This window comes from Aplysia californica, unplaced genomic scaffold, assembly GCF_000002075.1.
Source record: "Aplysia californica isolate F4 #8 unplaced genomic scaffold, AplCal3.0 scaffold00046, whole genome shotgun sequence".
Lineage (NCBI taxonomy): Eukaryota > Metazoa > Mollusca > Gastropoda > Aplysiida > Aplysiidae > Aplysia > Aplysia californica.
In genome coordinates this window covers 167,694-185,965 of record NW_004797316.1, presented here as the reverse complement: position 1 = coordinate 185,965, position 18,272 = coordinate 167,694, and the positions used below count along the sequence as shown (strand labels likewise).

Genomic DNA, 18,272 nt, shown 5'->3' with positions numbered 1-18,272 from the left:
TAGCCGTACTTTTTATTCTTAATTAATATGATGGCTAGACTGACCATTAAAAAAAATAGGCCTACTGAATTGTAAATATAAATTTTTAGTTTGCAGTACCTAAAGTATTTGTATTTGAGACGAAACCAGGTGCTTTAATTACAGTGCGAGTATTTTAAGGACGACTACTAGACTGTCAGGCTAGCCGTACTTAATATTGATGGCTGCATTGTAAATGAATTTTTTAGTTTGCAATGCCTAAAGTATTTGTCTTTCAGACAAAACCAAAAGATCTAGAGACTTTAAACTAAATAGATAGATCTAAATTAGCCTACATTACAAACCCATTGCTTTCAGGAAATGTCATCACTGTCCGAAGTGGTTGAATAAGCTCGTCACCAGACCGTCGTGAAAAAGTTGCTAAACCTTTTTCGACAGCTGGGATAAGGTCCTTGAATTCAAGACAGTCAGAAATTGACTCTGCTGAAACAAATAAAGGATGCTCCTGACTGCCTTCCATGGTGAAAATAACAAACGGCAAACGAGTACGAAGATTCCTCTATAGCCTAGCAAGAGCAGAGGACAGAAAAGTTCGCCTCGCTCCTCTCCAGTCTCCAGCTTTTTTCTCCTTTTTGGTTTCTAAATTGGTGCTGTTACTGCTAGATCTAGACTTAGATCTAGACCTCGGCTTCAACAGTAACTCTGTCACTAGATTTCTAGATCTACTGAGGGCAAGTCAGCAAGACTAGATTCTAGAGATCTAGATCTAGAATCAGAGATCTAGCGGCCTCTACTAGGAGGCTAGGCTAACAGCCGCGTGCAGAGGAAGAAGAAAAATAAAACACGAGCAAACTTTGACCCCTTGAACTCGAACCAATAACCTGTGACCTTCGACTTTTCTGCTGTTCACTAAAGTAGATCGTCTGCTGAAAATAATCCCTAATGGTTTGTTAATACGTTTTACCAGTTAAAAATTCTAACAAAGTTATAATAAAATTCTATGTTCAAAGTTATGAAATATTACTTATTTTCCAACTGTCACGTTCTAAAACTGGCTTTAACGTAGGCTAGATCTATAGCGTATTAATCGGCGAGTTTTGTTGACGCGACCTCGCCAAGCCGTCTTGCTCGACGCCAGCGGCCAACAGGCCAGCCCCAGCAGCAGAAAAATTCATCATGGCGGAGCCGGAACCGAGGCCTAGGCTGTGATAGTTCTGCGTGTCGGAACTCCCCGCTAACATTTGCATGAATGTTTGGTTGAAATAGGTGGATAATGTACGTCTTTAGATAATGTGTATTTGAAATTGATTGTGCTCATGTTATAACCTTAGATCTTGAAGTTTATGATGTTTTCCACCTTTATCTTTATCAAACCCACACTTCACGGTCCACACTACACTACACCACCACTAGAATCTAGATTTCTAGTCTAGATTCTACTTCAGGGTCAATTCGTCTGAATAGATCTAATCTAGACATAGATCTAGATCTAGATTCTGGACTTTAGTGTAGATCTAGAATCTAGGTCTAGATCTAGATCTAGAATTTAGAGATTCTAGTCGTCCAACGGCCCACGGTCACCACAGACCAATCAGTAAAGAAGAAGTGTCTCTCTACTCTCTCGTCCTGTTTCCGGGAAGATTGAAGAATACCGGACCACTCGTACATTATTGCGCGAGAAAGTGGGGTAGGTGGGGCGGGTGGTTGGGGGGTAGGGGTTCAGGGGGGGTCACCCCCCTGACAAAATTTTAATGAATAGATCTACCGGTCCGAGATTCTCCATTGAGAGATATTAAAAAGAAAGTGGCTATTCTCACCCGCCCGGAAGTTCTCGCAAGATCTACTCCTCCCCTCTTCTCTCTCTCTCTGTCTCTTTCTGAATACTGTCTATCGGTGTGGACGATCAAATTGACCAAAACAAAGTTAAAAAATGATGTTAAAACACAAAAGTAAATTAATTTGGTTGTCTACAAAGATGCTACGGCTATTTAACTTTTCGAATCGAGCCGAACTACGCGGGTCGCCATTTTGTTTTGTTCTCTCTCTCACTCTCTCTCTCTCCCCTGCCCACAGACAAAATTGTACGCTTTTAGTAGGCTACAAGTACAGTTGTAATGGAACGTTTGTTCACAGCACAGAATTCTACAATTTTTCTCTTATCACAGTGTAGTATTCTGTGGTTTAGGGTGAACGCAAAATTTGTTGACACGCGCACCGGGTGAGAATAGATAGCCACAAGACCCGCCTGCACTATTCTCACCCCGGGTGAGAATAGAGGTGGCCATTAAAAACAGGAAAATTATGAATTCCTAAGGTTGAGACATATAGTATAGGCAAAGTCAGTCCGCTGGTCCGGTATTCTTCAATCTTACCTGTTTCCAAAAGTGAAGTGGCTATTTTCACCCGGGGTGAGAATAGAAATACGATCGACCTCTCACCCCGGGTGAGACTTGCCACCGTAGGCTATTCTCACCCGGTGTGAAACAAGACCTGTTTTTCCTCATTTCGGAATACTTTCTATCGATGTGGATGATCAAATGGAAAGACAAAGAAAAGATTACGTTATAGCACAAAAGTAAGCTAATTTTATCGACTACAAAGATGCTATGGCTATTTCACTTTGCGAATCGAGCCGAACTAAGGGGGTCGCCATTTTGTTTTGCTCGGAAGTTCTCGCAAGATCTAGAGTAATATTACCGGTTCGGTCAAAATAAGGACGAAAACAGGCACGTCGACTTTAAAGCTTTATATTTATATATCTCCTATCTGCCTTGCCCTAGAGACAAACCGAAACCAGCTACAGGAAGTCATGTGATTGGATGACCCCAGGAATGACCTGTTTCAGCTTGTTCTCATGTTTGAGGCCCTTACTGGGTGCAAAAGTGACGCCCGATTTATTTATGAGTTCGGTCGCATTTTTTTGGTTTTCTCATGGATTCGGGCAGTATTTTGACATTCGGTCATTTTCAATTATTATCACATTTGTTTCTTTGCAAGCTTAATAACATGATTTTTAATGTTTGTTATCAACACTTGGACACAATGATAGTTTGTCTAAAGTGGTATTCACCATTTATAGCTATTTTAATGAGTATGTATCTGACCCACTCTACTACGTGGTATCTGACTCTACTACACTGGCATCTAGCTCACTCAACTACACTGGGTCTGACTCGGCTACACTGATATTCGACTGTATTACACACTGGTATCTGACTCTATTACACTGGTGTCTGACTGAGTTAATATGCTGTATCTGACTCTACTATTATTTAAATTATGCACAAATTCTTTATTCTTTGTTATATATCCATTGGCTCTATATTATCTTATGTGCCCGAAGGATGAGAAACTACGGATTTTATGTTACAATCCGGGCACCCCCCCTTTGGGCAAAAACTGCGAGATTAAACGGCAAATTCTCTTTCATCCTTGACCTTTCATGCCCCCCTGAAACCCCCCTTCCTATTTTTGTTAGGTCAGGGGGGCCTGAAACCCCCCTACTCTTGGGGCCAAAACCCGTGAATAACATTAACAATTGCGGGGTGGGAACTACCGAAAAAGCGCCCAGAATTCTACTATTTTTCTGTTATCACAGTGTAAAATTCTGTGGTTTAGGGTGAACGCAAAATTGGTTGGCCTACATCTCGCCCGGGGTGAGAATAGAGGTGACCCTTCTGAAAGATGCCATCCTGGCCTTCAGCAAAACATGGGGACTCTTTCTTGAGGGGGGAGGGGGGGTCCCAGCCTAACTTCATAGAGATTTACATTATGTACACGATCGAAAACAAAACCAGAGGTTGCTTTAAAAAACAGGGAGTGTATACAGACCCGGTAACCGGGAACAAAGTCACAAAGTATACTTGTCCCCGTAGAATTATGCAAATTTAGAAGGCCAAGTTATGCACAAAGAAAGAAAAATTATGCAAGTTACCGTAACACCATTTGCGACATGTTTTGCATTTTTTCAACACGAAGTTTCATGATTTTCATGTTTCAAGTACAGAAAAATTGAAAACAGAACATACCAGTATCAGTAATTTGTTGTGTATTTGGAAAAGAAGACAATACACATATTCAGTAAAAAAAAATAATAATTTTTTAATAAATAAAAAATATAAAAAAAACAACCAAAAATATTAATCTCTGTAACTTTCAGCTGTAGATCTAGATTTTAGTTCTATAGAGGAAAGAAAAATGTTTGTAAAAAAATTTTTTTAAAGGACATCTGGACCTCTGATGCTGGCACATTACTAAAACCAGGGACACCTGTCAAACATGAAACATCAGCAGACATGAGAACAACAACTTTTGATGGATTGAAAAATTGAACATGCTCAAGGAACAAAATCACAACCCATTTACCAAGATCTTCTAATAAGGGAAATAACCAACTTTTCACTTAAATGAGACTTATTACGGTGATTACGTCCCTTTAGTCACATGGCGAGGCGTTAATTAATTGTTTTGTGAAAAAAAAGGGGAAAAACGCGGATAATCCAAAATTATGCAAATGTTGCAGAATTACGCGAAAAAACGCGGCCGCGCACAATCGCATAATCCTACGGGGACAGGTATACAGACCCGGTAGGGGAACTCTTGGCTCAGGGTAGACCTAGAATCTAGGTTCTTCTAGATCTATGGCCTAGGTCTAGATCTAGACAGACAGACATAAATCGTTGATCTAGTTTTGAGGCTAGCCTAGCCTAGATCTAGATCTAAATGAAGATTGCGGATGTCTTTTTGATGAACGATCGTTTATCCTCCGTTTCGGAGTTGGAGGAATCACGATTTGAAGAAAAGAACAATGCATAATTTTAATTGAGCAGTGACCCTCTTTATTTCTCTGCCTCTCTCTCTCTCTCCTCTGTGTATCGCTCGCCTTCTCTTTTTCTTTGTTTGTCTCTGTCTTTCTTTCTCCCCACCTATTTCCCACCCTATCTAAATCTTTCTCTCGTTCCTTCCTGCCAACAGGGGCATGACATATATATATATATACATTTTGCTAGCACTTCTCTCTCTCTCTCTCCCTCCCTCCCTCCCTCCTTTCTTCTCGATCGCATAGTTAACGCTGTTGTCTGGTTGCTCTTTCTGTGCTCCTAGTTTGGCCATCCTGTCTGCCTGTTCATTTCCTAAGACACCACAGTGTGATGGAATCCACTGCAGCATGATCCTCAGACATGGGATTTCCTCAATTACTTTTCGTAGCCTCGGTAGTTTGCCGGAAGTGATTGCCTGCAGTACTGACATGGCGTCTGTTAGGAATACTACTTGGCTTTGGGGGGTCTACCACATTCTTGATGATGTCTTCTCTCTCTCTCTCTCTCTCTCTCTCTCTCTCTCTCTCTCTCTCTCTCTCTGTGTGTCTCTCTCTCTCTCTCTGTGTGTCTCTCTCTCTCTCTCGCTCGCTCTCTCACACACACTACAGGATCTGGGCGCTGAAACTTTCCGAAATTACAAGAGTTCCCCTACCGGTTCTGTATACTTCGTGACTTTGTTCCCGGTTACCGGGTACTCTATACACTTCGTTTAAAAAAAGGGGGGGGGGGGGGGGTGCATGGGGGACTTCCCCTGCCAAAAGAACTTTTCATTCTTAGGTCTAGATCTGGAGCCCCCTCTCGGCATACCATCACCTTAGTGTTTCGTGATGACTATTTCCAGAAGTGAACTTTTGTATTACCATAACTTTGGCTCTTTCAAAAACATCGACCCAAAATTTCGTTTCGTTGAGAGGCCAGCCTTTCCTGTCGGTGTGGGGCACAGAATTCTACACTTATACTTATAGAACGGGAACTGTACCACGTGACCTGTGAGGAATTGAAGACCGAAAACTATAATGGCGTCTTGAGGGCACGATTATCGTTTTCGGAAGTAACCCTATAGCTTTTAAAGCAAGAGCGGTTTTTACAAACGAGTGAAAAGTGGAACGTTTACTGTCCAGTTTGTAATTTTGAGTTACAGAATTCACTGTGGAACCTAGAGATTAAGGTTTTAAATTGTTGTGATTTTGAGTGCAACAACAGAAAAAGCAGACATACAGAGTTTATAAATATAAGATCTTCAGAACTGTGAAAAAATTCGTAACACGGATCAATTGGATTGTTTACAGCACTTCTAGCTTCCCACACACATTTTGCATACGCATATGGCCTACGTAATTTTTTAGTAGCAAAACTTGTTACAAGAAATTTGTTTTACACTGAACATATTTTTTCACTAGATCTAATTAATGTTCTCAAAACATGCTTTCAATAATTAGCTTTATGTCGCCAGCAGAAGTAGAAAAAAGGACGGACTTGCTTTTAAAAGAGATTTAGCTCCAGCTATAAACTTTTTAAAAATCTGTAGAAACCATTGACTGGGATTTTTTTTTTAATATTGGGCTAGTATTTATTAAAGAATTTTCTTTAAAGAAATTTCTAGAATAATATAGAACCTATATATGTGTACAAATGTTTGAAAAAAATACTCATCGGTTAAGACGAATTGATATATATAGATCTAAGCCATTGTGTAAAAGTAGGAGAATCTAGATCTAGGTGTTCGATAGTTCAGTAGCCTAGATATTTGATAATAAGTTGCGCATCAAATTTTTGACTGCATGCTACAGTAGTAGAGATAGCGTATTATTTTCATCCGAAACATTCATTTCCGCATCCATACACCTTTTTGGGCCTTTATAAGCACATGTAGTCCTACTTTAATTATGTTACTTTCATAATTGTTTTTGAAAGCATTTTCAATTCATTTCATTTTTACTTCCCACGCGCGGGCACATATAATTATGATTATAATTTAAGATTCCAAATCTGACGAATGTATTATTAAATAGCGTATAATGCTGAGTTAGCCAATGACAACGCATTGCAATGCGCGCTATTATCATTATTGAATTGTAACAAGACTTCAATTTGATCTGTAACAAAAGACCACTTATTTTTTTATACGTGTTCATGAATGTGTGTTTGTTTACTGTGTGCGGGGATTAAAAATTAAAGATTAAAGATTCCAGATCTGACGAATGTATTTATAAAATAGCGTAATAATGCTGGGTTAGCTGATACTAGTGATACACGCTTTTATCAATTAATTGAATTGTAACAGGACTTCGATTTGATCCCTAACAAGACACCACTTATTTTTTCTTATTCGTGTTCAAAATTATGTGTTTGTTTACTGTGTGCGGGGATTACAGGGGAACAAGCCCATCCCCTCGACATGTGATCCAGGGTATGGAGGTACATTTTTCTCAAAATGCACACAGCTCTGAAATCCTTGACCAGTGATCACTCACCATGGAACTCTTTCTGTTGTGACTGTAGACACGTTTCTTCATTATCACATCTGAATGAGCCTATCATTCATGCATTAGAAATCACACTCCCAACACACAGAAAATGACTTTGAACATATATTCAGGAAACATATGCCAGTTCCACTCTTGTTTACTTTGTTTTGCATTATTGGCTTTTATGTGTAAACCAATATTTTGAGGCCTTTTCTGCATTTTTGTGTTTTTGGCAGCATGTACAATAGGCCTTCACTATGTATTTTATGTGAAACCGACACATTCTTTAATCTCTTGTATTTGTTAGACTCGCACGTGCTTTAAACAAAACATGTTGTTGTACACACTACTGATGCAGACACAGAGATTAATTCTTAAAGTGAGAAATAATACATTTCCTCAATATAAGCTCAATTTATTTATCTCTTTCTTACTCTCTAGTAAATTGGAGAAAAGGCTTATATTGTTCTTTTTTGCTTGCTTTGGATGGCCTTAAGTTTAATGACAATATTATTATTATTGTAGTGAGCATGTTACTGTCAGCGTCCCCTTTATCGTAGATCTAGTACTAATCAAGACTATATCTAGATATTTTGTCAACAGAATTAATGTTCATAATTAGTGTTACTATCAAGTGTGTATTGTGATTGTGAAGATCTTTAGTAGATCTAGATCTATCTAGATCTAGATCCCATCCCATCATTTTAAAAAAACAACAAACCAACAATACAAATACAAAAACATTGTAACATTGCCAATTATGACATATATTGTTGGCAATAAAAATGTACTAGACTATTTCACTATATTTCCTCTTCAAAGAAAGTTTTAAAATACTGATGTAAGGTGTCTTCCAAGCCCTACCACTAGCATCAGCGTGCAGAGCAACGCGAAGCCTCGCTGTGCGGCGCAGCCAAAGGTGCCCTCAACAGGCCGCCATGTTTTAGTTTCAATTCCTCACAGCGAATCAGCGATCGCAAAGAGGGAGTTCCGCTTCTATAAATGTAGAATTCTGTGGTGTGGGGTGAAGTTTTTTGTCAGATAGTGTATAAAGAAGACCCCTAACCGAGACTTGACGCATGTCATGGCATGCACCCCATATCGTCACCTATCGGGTTTTCTGGAGGGTCGGTCACCCCATACCGTCACCCCCTACCCTCCCCCCCCCCCCCCCATACCAGCGCACTCAAATTGAAGCACAACTAGTCTAGGCGTTTGTAAAGAGGAAAGAAGCAAAGACGAACTCCTTTAGTACAGTGGGCCTAAAACAGAACTAATGTTTATTGACATTCTGAAAAGAACAACCACCAGAACAGACTCGCATACATTTTACTCACACATTCACGGTAATGAACATAGGCTAAACTTTCTTTCTAAAAAATAAAGAGGGTCGGTTTCTTTTTTTTTCTTTTTTTTTATTCTCTGTTTTGGGTTTGTTTTTTGTGGCTTTTTGTGTTTTTGTGGGGGGTTTTATTTTAATGCAAATTTGCGGACCAAAAATTGCCAAAAATCGCGGGTGGCCGCCGGGACAAACGTAGATGCTAGCTTATTACCCAGATCCAGCAAGTATGAATATAACATCTTGAAGAATGCCTGAATCTCTAGGGTTTGTAATTATGCAAGATTTAAAAACAACAACTTTTAATTAACTTTGAAATTGTCGTACAGCCATCCATTGTAATTGTAATTTCTTAAGCTGAGAGAGTGGTTTTGTTTTGCGGGACTAAGTTTTAGCTTACCTAATTCAACACGTGTTGTGCGATGTAGATCTTGACAACAGGAGAAATTCCGTAACGAGCGACTACTATGAAACAGAGTAGAACAGAGGGTTGGAGTTTGGGTATGGGTAGGGTTAGAAGTTGGATCAGGGTTACACCCCATACCGTCACCCCCTACTTAATGGGATGATTTCTCGTTACGGAAGCCTTTCCCTTGACAGTAGCAGGCTACTGTCGCTTACTGTCGCTACTACTGTGAGGAGGAAAGGGGCAGAGTCAGCTGGGAGGTAGGGTGAAACAGCCCTAAATGCTACATCGCAAAGAGCTATGATCGTGGCTTCAGTAGGATAAAATACACGTTTGGTATTCGTGCAGCGTGATTATCTGGCAACGTCTGCTGGTCATTTTTAACTGTTTGACTGATTACGATGTTTCACCGGCATTTACCCTGTAGTTTTGGTGTACAATGGACGATTAGAGCAGTGGTTTTAAGTCAGCAATCAAGAGGAAATAGAATCCTGAGAATCTGCTTATTATGTATGACATTTGGATTGATTTATTTATCAGTGTTTTCACAGATTTTATGACCCATATAGATATATTAAGTCTATTTATTGAAAACGATAAAAGTCACTGCAATTATGAACTGTCGGCACTGGTGTTTTTATAGAGTAGAAAATAAAATTTAGTTAAACCTTTCACTTAACCTTGTTTTGGGGGTTTTCTCCTTTAGCCTTTAGCACAGGTTTGGCTGTGTCGTACTAGGAAGTGGAAAAATACATTGGGGGGGGGGGGGTTGTTTAGGTTAATATTCCTTACACACACACACACACACACACACACATACACACACACACACACACACCTTGTTTTTGTGCTGGCATATTTCTTTTTTTATTAGATCTTTTTTTCAAATTGCTAATATTTTTTTTTTCTCATCTCCCCAGATATGATCAAATCAGTGTGCAGAAGAGCTGAAATACTTCACTGCAGACAATTTGCAGGTTTTTGCAATCTCCCACAACCTATTTGAGGGTATTTTTAAGTTGATTGTTAAGAATACTGCATTATGAATCAGTACCCAGCTGGACTAGTGCCCATGATGGTACCACAGCAGTACATGGTTGTGCCAGGAGCAGCTATGCAACTGCCCCCAGGCATGCCTGGGCACCACCCGCATTCAGCTCTCCAGCCAGCAGCCATGCTGCATCATCAGCAGATGGCAGCACAGGCTGCTGCATCCCATGCTGCTGGAGCGCCAGTCATCACATCGCCAGTGGTCACATCAGCAGGGGCAGTGGCTGCTTTAGCTGTGGGGCACCAAGGCATGGCTAGCATTGCGGGCCTGCCTCCTCACTTAGCCGGGGTAGGTGCCCCTGTGATGTCTGCCATGGGGGGAGCTGTGCCCGGACTGCACCAAGCTGTTCCAGGAGCTATTCCCACCCCGTTCTCAGGACTGTCGCCCCTCACAGCAGCCTCTTCACTCGCTGCCTCTGGCCTATTAAGTCAGCAGCAGCAACAGCAGCAGCAACTTCAACAGCCTCCACCTCAACACCCGTCCCCCCAGCTGCAACAACTGCAGGGTCTCCAACAACCATCGCCAACACCGCAACAACTAGTCAGTGGCCAGGAGTACTACAGGAAAAAAGATGATGATAAAGGGTAGGTGTAAATTCCTGCACTGAGGTAATAATGAAGTATGCATTTTATATCTCTTGAAAATCTGAAATGGAAAGAACTGGTTTACAAGTACAGTGGAACTCGGATTCAACGAAGCCGTTGGGCCTAACCTTCATTTTCATTGAATTCGAGTGTGTTCAAACACAAGGTTTTTGTGTAGATAATTATCTGCGCCAAGCAAATAATGTATAATGTAGGCCTATTTGACTTTGTCAATCAAAAGTACTTTGGTTTCAAATGAGAGGCATTTTTATTTCTTTGATACCATGTAGAAGAAATGCTGGAAAAATAAAGAAAATACTCTGAACTCTTCCAAGCACACACTGTGCGAAAGGGCTGATTCTTTCAAATGTACACCTGTGTCATCTATCATCTATAATAATAACAACTTACTGTTTGCCAAACAAGTAATGTTGCTATGTGTTAAACCAAGCAAATGGCAACATTTGACTCCACTGTCCTGCATGCAATTCATTAGTCCTACATACTACGATGTCAAGACTAGCTTTTCATTGGAATATATTGACCCGTAGCCGGGGGGGGGGGGGGGGGGATAATAGATAGCATTGCTGTTGGGCGGGGATTTGCGCTATACAAATTGTAACAAATACTATCTATTATTAAAAACAACTGTGACGCGTTCGTATCTCTGCTGACGTTCCACCACCGGTCCGCTTTTGGGGCGGCGCCCACACTGTCACGCTTGTGCTTGCCGTCCATTCGACCGCAACACACACTGAGAATAGTTGTGGGCATATCGAAATCGAAATATTGATATTTTTACACATGATATCGATCGTATCAAAGCAGTGAGAAAAATATAGATATTTTGATATATGCTCACCACTCAGCACCGCATTTCCAGAAATTAGCAGGTGTGGGGAAATCAGGCGCTCAACATAATAATCAATGAATTCAAAGAAATTGGCATTTTTCTGACCGTTGGGCAATTTTTTTCTCAGTTTCTTTTTTTTTTTTTTTTTTTGGTTCAACGTCATTTGAAAACATTTCTGTGTGGATTTTACTGAAAAACATTGATTAAAGGCACAAAAAATGTCAGTTTTCTATTTCCAAGGACCCTGAAACTATGGAAATTACCAGACTTTGATTGAAATTTTCTCGCTAATTTCACCTCTGAAACCAGGCGACACTGACCCCCTTCAATCGCAAATATTTCGACTTCTGTTCAACTTAGATGGACATTTTTTTTCACCAAAAGCAAGGCAAATGAACAAGCTTTAATACAATACCAATAACCCAATGTGCCCAGAATTTGACATTCGCCTGATTCCACCATGTCGCGCCAACAATACTATGAGTGGATCTGATTCTTTTAATTTGCTTTAGTTTTGTTATTTCCAACGCCTGGGTTCTTTGAAGCCAAATCAGAGCGCCATACTGACTTCATTTCATCCATTGTGTGAGAGGGACAGAGAGGAAAGAAATAAAGCGATAGTGACAGAGAAAGAATGAAAGAGCGAGATAGGGAGGTGGAGGGAAAGAGAGAGAGAGAGCGAGAGAAAATTTCTACAAGGAAACAGATTTTATGTTTCCCCCCTCAATAAAACTCACACACAAAAAAAAATCATTTTTAAAATAGAAGACAGCCGTGTTTCGCGTGTCGATATTATCGACCAACGACCAGACTCGATAATTATATATATCGATAAATTTGATGGCGAATTTCAATTTAACAATTATAATTTTGTAATGTGGAAAAATATGTGAAATATCTTGGGGGGAAAAATATCGATGTCGTATCGAATTTGATATAGCTGATATCGCCCATCACTAGCTGAGAAATATGAGCATGGTTATAACGCTTATTAGTATATGAAAGAAGTACGCTGATTGGTCGTATGTAAGATCTAAAAGAGGCTAAACGAATAATGGTTAACGATGCCGGTGCAATGGATGGTGTCCAGGACGGAAGCCTCTTCAGCGGAGGCATTTCACCCTGCAAGTGACTTCGTTGAAACCGAGCTTGCTCATTTATGTGTTCACTGAATCCACGTTATTTTTTATTGATTTTAACTCAGTCGCTACGTATTATTTTGGGCTTGTGGACGAATTTTTTTACCGGGGGGGGGGGATAAGATGATTACTAGTGAGCAGTTCAAAGGTATTGGGGGCCACAAATTCAAATAAATATCAACATTTATACACCAAAATTTTCATTATGATTTGTAGAATACATCTGTCCTGTAATGTTTATATGTGTATTTTTCAACTTTGGTTTCCATAAAAGGCGATTATGCAACACAATTTTAATTTTGCTTGAATGTGAATAAAATTTAATGAAAATAAGAAAAATTAATCATCTTTGGTGAAACTCAAAAGATAATATGTTTGCACCTAGTCAAATGATACATCAAAATAACTATACTATAAATGAATGTAGAACTGGAAAATATTGAAAAATTTGCAGTTATATGATACATTCCACATAATTTGTGCATTCGGATCATAACATCCGATATTGAAGAAGGGGGGGGTTTATGTTCTTGAAAAAAGGATAAAATGCATTCACAAACAGAAAAAGACACCTCATGTATCTTGTATGGAATTGTTCAGAATTGCATTTGGAATAAACCTACACTTGTCCAGATTGGTACTTTTTGTGTAATTTCACCCCAAAAATAGTGATTTTTGGGGAGAAAAAAATATTTTGACAATTTAGATCTAGCACTATGTTGATATCTCAATAACAGTAACAGAGCAATGGCAATTTGTGTCCATTTTACAAATATAGTGTTTGGTTTCCTGTATATTCTAAAGAAGAGCCCTACATTTCTTTGGTAAGTTAAATAATTATCCATTTTGCTGTGTAAAAGTTGGCCTACTAAAACTGGTGTCTGGGCTATAATTTGGCCATCACGATAAAACAAAGTCGCATAAACTTCGAAATCGTGTTTCAAAACCGAATCAAAACTTCCGATTTTCGGTGGAAACGCTTGACCCAGAAGTGAGCGTTGTATTATAACCTTTATTTTAACATGGATATATGTGGATTGGAATAAAAACTAAGCTAGAATCATAGGTCAGCGTCGGGGGCGGCTTGGCGCAGTGAAGTCACCTTAGCCGCCCCGCTGCCCATGGCTCGGCGTAGCGAATGAGTTAATTAATAGATAACACGGGGAATTCAACTCCTTTCATTGAATCCGAGTTCGTTAAATCCAACTTCCGCTATAATATATTCTTCGCATTTTTGTGGCTTTTTTTTTCTTTCTCTTTCTTTCGTCAGTTTATTTTCTTTCTAGTATTTCTAGATCCCTTAGTTCTTTTTGCAGGTTGTATTGTTTACTTACAGGCTCCCATCATGATCATCAATCGCAGCTTTTGCTCTATTTGTTTCCCTGAGGGGTTTTTTTGTTGTTTGTTTCACATTAAGTTAGGGTTTTTCAAACTTTTTTTCAAAGTGGTCTGGATAGTTAATAGAGTGCATATAGGGCGGGTTAGAACGATTTTGTTCATATTACAATACCATTGTGGTTTTCCTTGTAACATTCATAACAATGCTGAAAAGAACAAATTTAGCATGCACATTGTGATTGTCAAGTTGACGGACACTGAAATCTGTTTGTCATATGTGCACATAAATACAAATTTTGTACGTGCTTTTTTTTAAATAAAAGGAAAATACGACGTTAGAAAAAATTCAGGACCTGAAAATCTGTTCTATGTGTAAGTGTTGGCTATACATATATGTGTGCACTATGCTGCATTAATCATTTTTTCCAAGGACAAAAACCCAGGAAAGACCAAACGTTTGCAATATTAGTATTAGCATATTATCTAGGTATAATCACAGCAATCTAAACAATAGATATACACTTTATCTAATATGGTTTGAATTTGAATTTGAATTTTGACCTATACGATCACAAAAAATGGCCTAGCGGTGGACTGATCAACATTATTATAACTTTATACTGAGAAAAATATTAGGATCTTTCTCTTTTATTTAAAACTCTTCTACTTTGAGAGAATAGAGGCCTTAGATCATGTAAGCTGGAAATGAACACTCATTTTGAGTTCTGTAAAGGGTGCCTTTTGGAAATATCATTTTATTTTCTTATTTATTTAGGTACGGCAGAGGTGGCAATCGTTGGCAGACTGATCCTGAAATGGATGTGGAAGAACTCAATCTTGATGAATCGGTTGTGGCTCTGGACCATTTTAACTCGGATCTTAGTCTGGTTTTGGATCCTGATGGGTAAGATATGTTACAATTTGAATTTTATGTCAAGTGTTGCTCTGCTCTGAGTATGCAAACTTTCGCTATAATCCATCTCTTACTCAGAAACTCTTGAATTGATTTTCCTCGTCAGGGCTTTATTATGGTAAATGGACTACAGGGACTACAAAATATCTGTTTGTTCGACCATTGATTTCAATGATGAGCTTCTGGATACAAAATTTTGAGTAAAGAGTGCTACGCAAATATGCACGACATGTAAACGTTGATTCTGTTTAACAAGTCGTCATGAGAATAGTTTTTAGTTCAGCAGGTGTCCTTCAAATACTTTTATAATGATGTGATATGGATTTGTTTATTTAATGGATATAAGATCTATTGTAATGTGATATACATTGTTAAAACTATTGATGATAAATGTTCCATATATTTTTAAAGGTATAGTATGTCACTCTTAAGGCAAAGGACCGCGTTCTGGTGTGATTTATTGACGACTTGAGCTTTTTCTCAGGTCCGTCATATCCATTATTTTGAGGTAGGTAGAATCCAGTGCTCAGTTTTTTACAAAAAGAATGAACTCAGAGGACTTATATGCACTGTACTCTCATTGAATCTGTGTAAGACCCTGGACAGTTTCCTATGAAGAAGATTGGGTCTTCTCAGTTGAGTGCTCTTGCAAAAGTTTTGTTTTAGCCCAGATTCAAAAATGAAAAAATTGGTCAGATATAATCAAGAGTACCTTGAAAAAAGATGGATAAGGCGCGCTGCATTTTGGTAGGAAAATTTGAAGAGTGGATATTCCCCTACGCAAGACTTAAGCAGGGCTGCCTAAATCTACCGATTTTTCCGGTAGATACTGATTTTGGGCCTGTTCTACCGACATACCGATAAGGTGTCAAAACTACCGGATTTTCGATGGGTGCCGAGAGAAGAAAAAGAAGAAAAAAACATTCTGCAGTGCTTCCATTCTTCTTTGTTTTTACGGAAATCCGTACATTCCAAAAGTTCCGTACTTGCCACATGATCATATCAACTCCATGCGTTGAGAGAGAGAGAGACAGAGATCAGCATGTTCCTCCGTAACTTGTCAGATATTTACAGCAACTCCAGGCAATAAGTTGTATTAGAAACTGCCAGATTGTGCATTTCGTACACTCAACCATTGTCTATCTGTACCGTTCTGTCGGCAGTAGTTTTTCACGTGCATTTCAGCTGAAATCTGTCTACTCACGATAGACAATCTTCCTCCTTCTTTTCATTCATTCTTTCTTTCTGTCTATCTTCATTTTTTTTGCTGCTGCTGGAAAATCTGTGCACTTAATTCATTTATCTAGAAAACAGAATTGTGAATGTAGAAGGAAAATCAGTATCGAAGCAAAACATTCTAAAATCTGTCTTGGTCTAGAGAATTGTTCAGTACCAAATGAGGATTCTACGCTGGGGGGACTGCGGGAATTTATTACCCGGGAAGCTGAAAAAAAAAGTCGCTTAGACCCGCGAAAATGCACAAAGTCCTTGAAACCAAATCTGAAAAGGCCACAGAGTTCATATTTTACCGGTCGCGGTTTTGATATTACGTTCGGCTTTCCCCAGTCCGAGAGTATGTTTCACGCGAATGAGCGGCTATGGCGGCAGGCGGAACTGTAGGTGTAATGCTGAGACTCCATCGGGAAAATCAAACTCTACTTTCGCTTTCGTTACTGCTCAGAATTGTCCTATGATAGTTCGTTAACGTTAGATTTCCAGTTAATAAAAATTTGTAACCTGCAGTTTGTGCATAAAAAACACAGTGTAGCCCTAAAAATTAAATCGATATTCTCACTAATGTCACTATAATTACAAAAAAAGGAGAAAAAGAAAACACGCGTCCTCCGATTTCTCAACTGTCGGGCTCCTCATCGTGACCGGGCAATGAACCTGTGAGAGACGAGAGTTCGTGAGTACGGCATGAGCAAGGGACCGGCCGGTGGTTGTTGGGGAAAGCCTAATCAAAGTTCATTCTAAGTAGGAGTGTTGCAGGGTGTCGGAATTGAGGGGAGGCGTTTGACGCAATAAAGTCTACGGCATCTGGAAAAGGCAAGAAACTGATGCTAGAATAAAAACGATTAGTGGAAGTGGTTTTGACATTCGACATTCGAGTGCGTAAATGAGGGAATATTAGAGCACAGGCTTGATGATTGTATCTTCAAGGTTGCTGTTCCCGGATTTGTCAGTGATGACAAATTGAATAGTGGTAATGAGGAAATGCCATTTTCAACCCTCGGAAAGCTCTATGTTGGATGCCTTTGCATCATGATCGCTTGTTGCTGATTAAATACTGGTACTGTGATTTAGCATTTTGAAAAAAATCAATACTTAGTCCATGATGCAGTGATTCACTGATTGCCAGGTTTGCAGCATCACTACATCCCAGGCTCTCACAGTTCTTCCAGCCCGGCTCTCGGTACACACTCTCTTTTATTTTCACTTTTTACTCTGCCATGAGCCTAACTATAAAGGTTTTATAAATAAGTTTTGTCTTGCATGCTTTTTAAAATCCGTGATTGCTGAAACCAAACATGGTTTTGGCAGTTGATGTTCTTCTTGCCTTTCCTCAGGCCCAGATCAGAATTCATTTTGTATTTTTAGGGTAAAACTAGTTGAACTCAGTTTGGCAATCAACCTGCACTCAATTCCTGATTCAATACTGAATGATAGGTGCCTTGAACGATAGTCCTTAAAATTATTTTTAAAAACAACAACCTCGCCTCATTACATACACACTGTTCATCGTAACTTGTGCACACCCATACGCCCCCTTCCTTCCCCACGCTCATCACATGCGAGAGCATGGTAACATGCACACAGACACACACACACACACACACACACACACACACACACACACACAAATGTGCATGCACAAACAAGTTTTCAAAATATAATTACCCAATAACACGGAAAGCAAACACGTTCGATGGGGCAACAGTCATCTTTTTTTTTCTTTTTTATCTTTGTACTACCTGATTTTGGGCCAGTCTACCTGAAAATGACCCTGAAACTACCTGAAATGGGAACTTTGAGGTAGGCAGCCCTACTTAAAGAATGCAGACAAAGAAAAAAACGGAAGAATTGTAATGATACATGGTTATCTTCTCCACAGCTATGGAGCTACAACTCTCAATAATCCCCCAGGATTTTGCTTCACTTGGTCTGGTGTAAGAGCTACTTATGGAGTTTGTAGAGGAAAGGTGAGAAATTTTTTTAACGTCATCTTTTATGTCCGGTTGTAATTGTCTTTCTAATGCTCTGTTTGTTGTTGTGTCTGTTTATTTATTGTTTTGGGTTTAAAAATTTGTGTGTGTGGGGGGGCGCATACACAGAACTCAAGGTCAAATTTTTAACTGGGTCTTGTGTCTTGTGAGGGTGG

The 18,272-nt window shown here is 39.4% G+C and overlaps 2 protein-coding genes across 2 annotated transcripts in view; one reads left to right on the top strand and one right to left on the bottom strand.

Moving 5' to 3' along the window:
- The window catches only part of LOC101859463 (ketimine reductase mu-crystallin), a 25,259-nt gene extending 24,436 nt beyond the window's left edge, over nt 1-823 (bottom strand). The window contains exon 1 of the mRNA XM_005092397.3: nt 324-823. Coding sequence (XP_005092454.1) covers nt 324-499 — 176 coding nt within the window. The 5' untranslated portion in view covers nt 500-823. The remainder of the gene's footprint in view (nt 1-323) is intronic.
- Nucleotides 824-1,099: 276 nt separating this feature from the next.
- LOC101851628 overlaps nt 1,100-18,272 on the top strand; it is a gene marked incomplete in the record, with an annotated part of 55,446 nt that continues 38,273 nt past the window's right edge. Inside the window, 4 exon segments of the mRNA XM_013079253.2 lie at nt 1,100-1,254; nt 9,933-10,647; nt 14,753-14,881; nt 18,006-18,093. Of these exon segments, the coding sequence (XP_012934707.1) occupies nt 10,055-10,647; nt 14,753-14,881; nt 18,006-18,093 (810 nt within the window).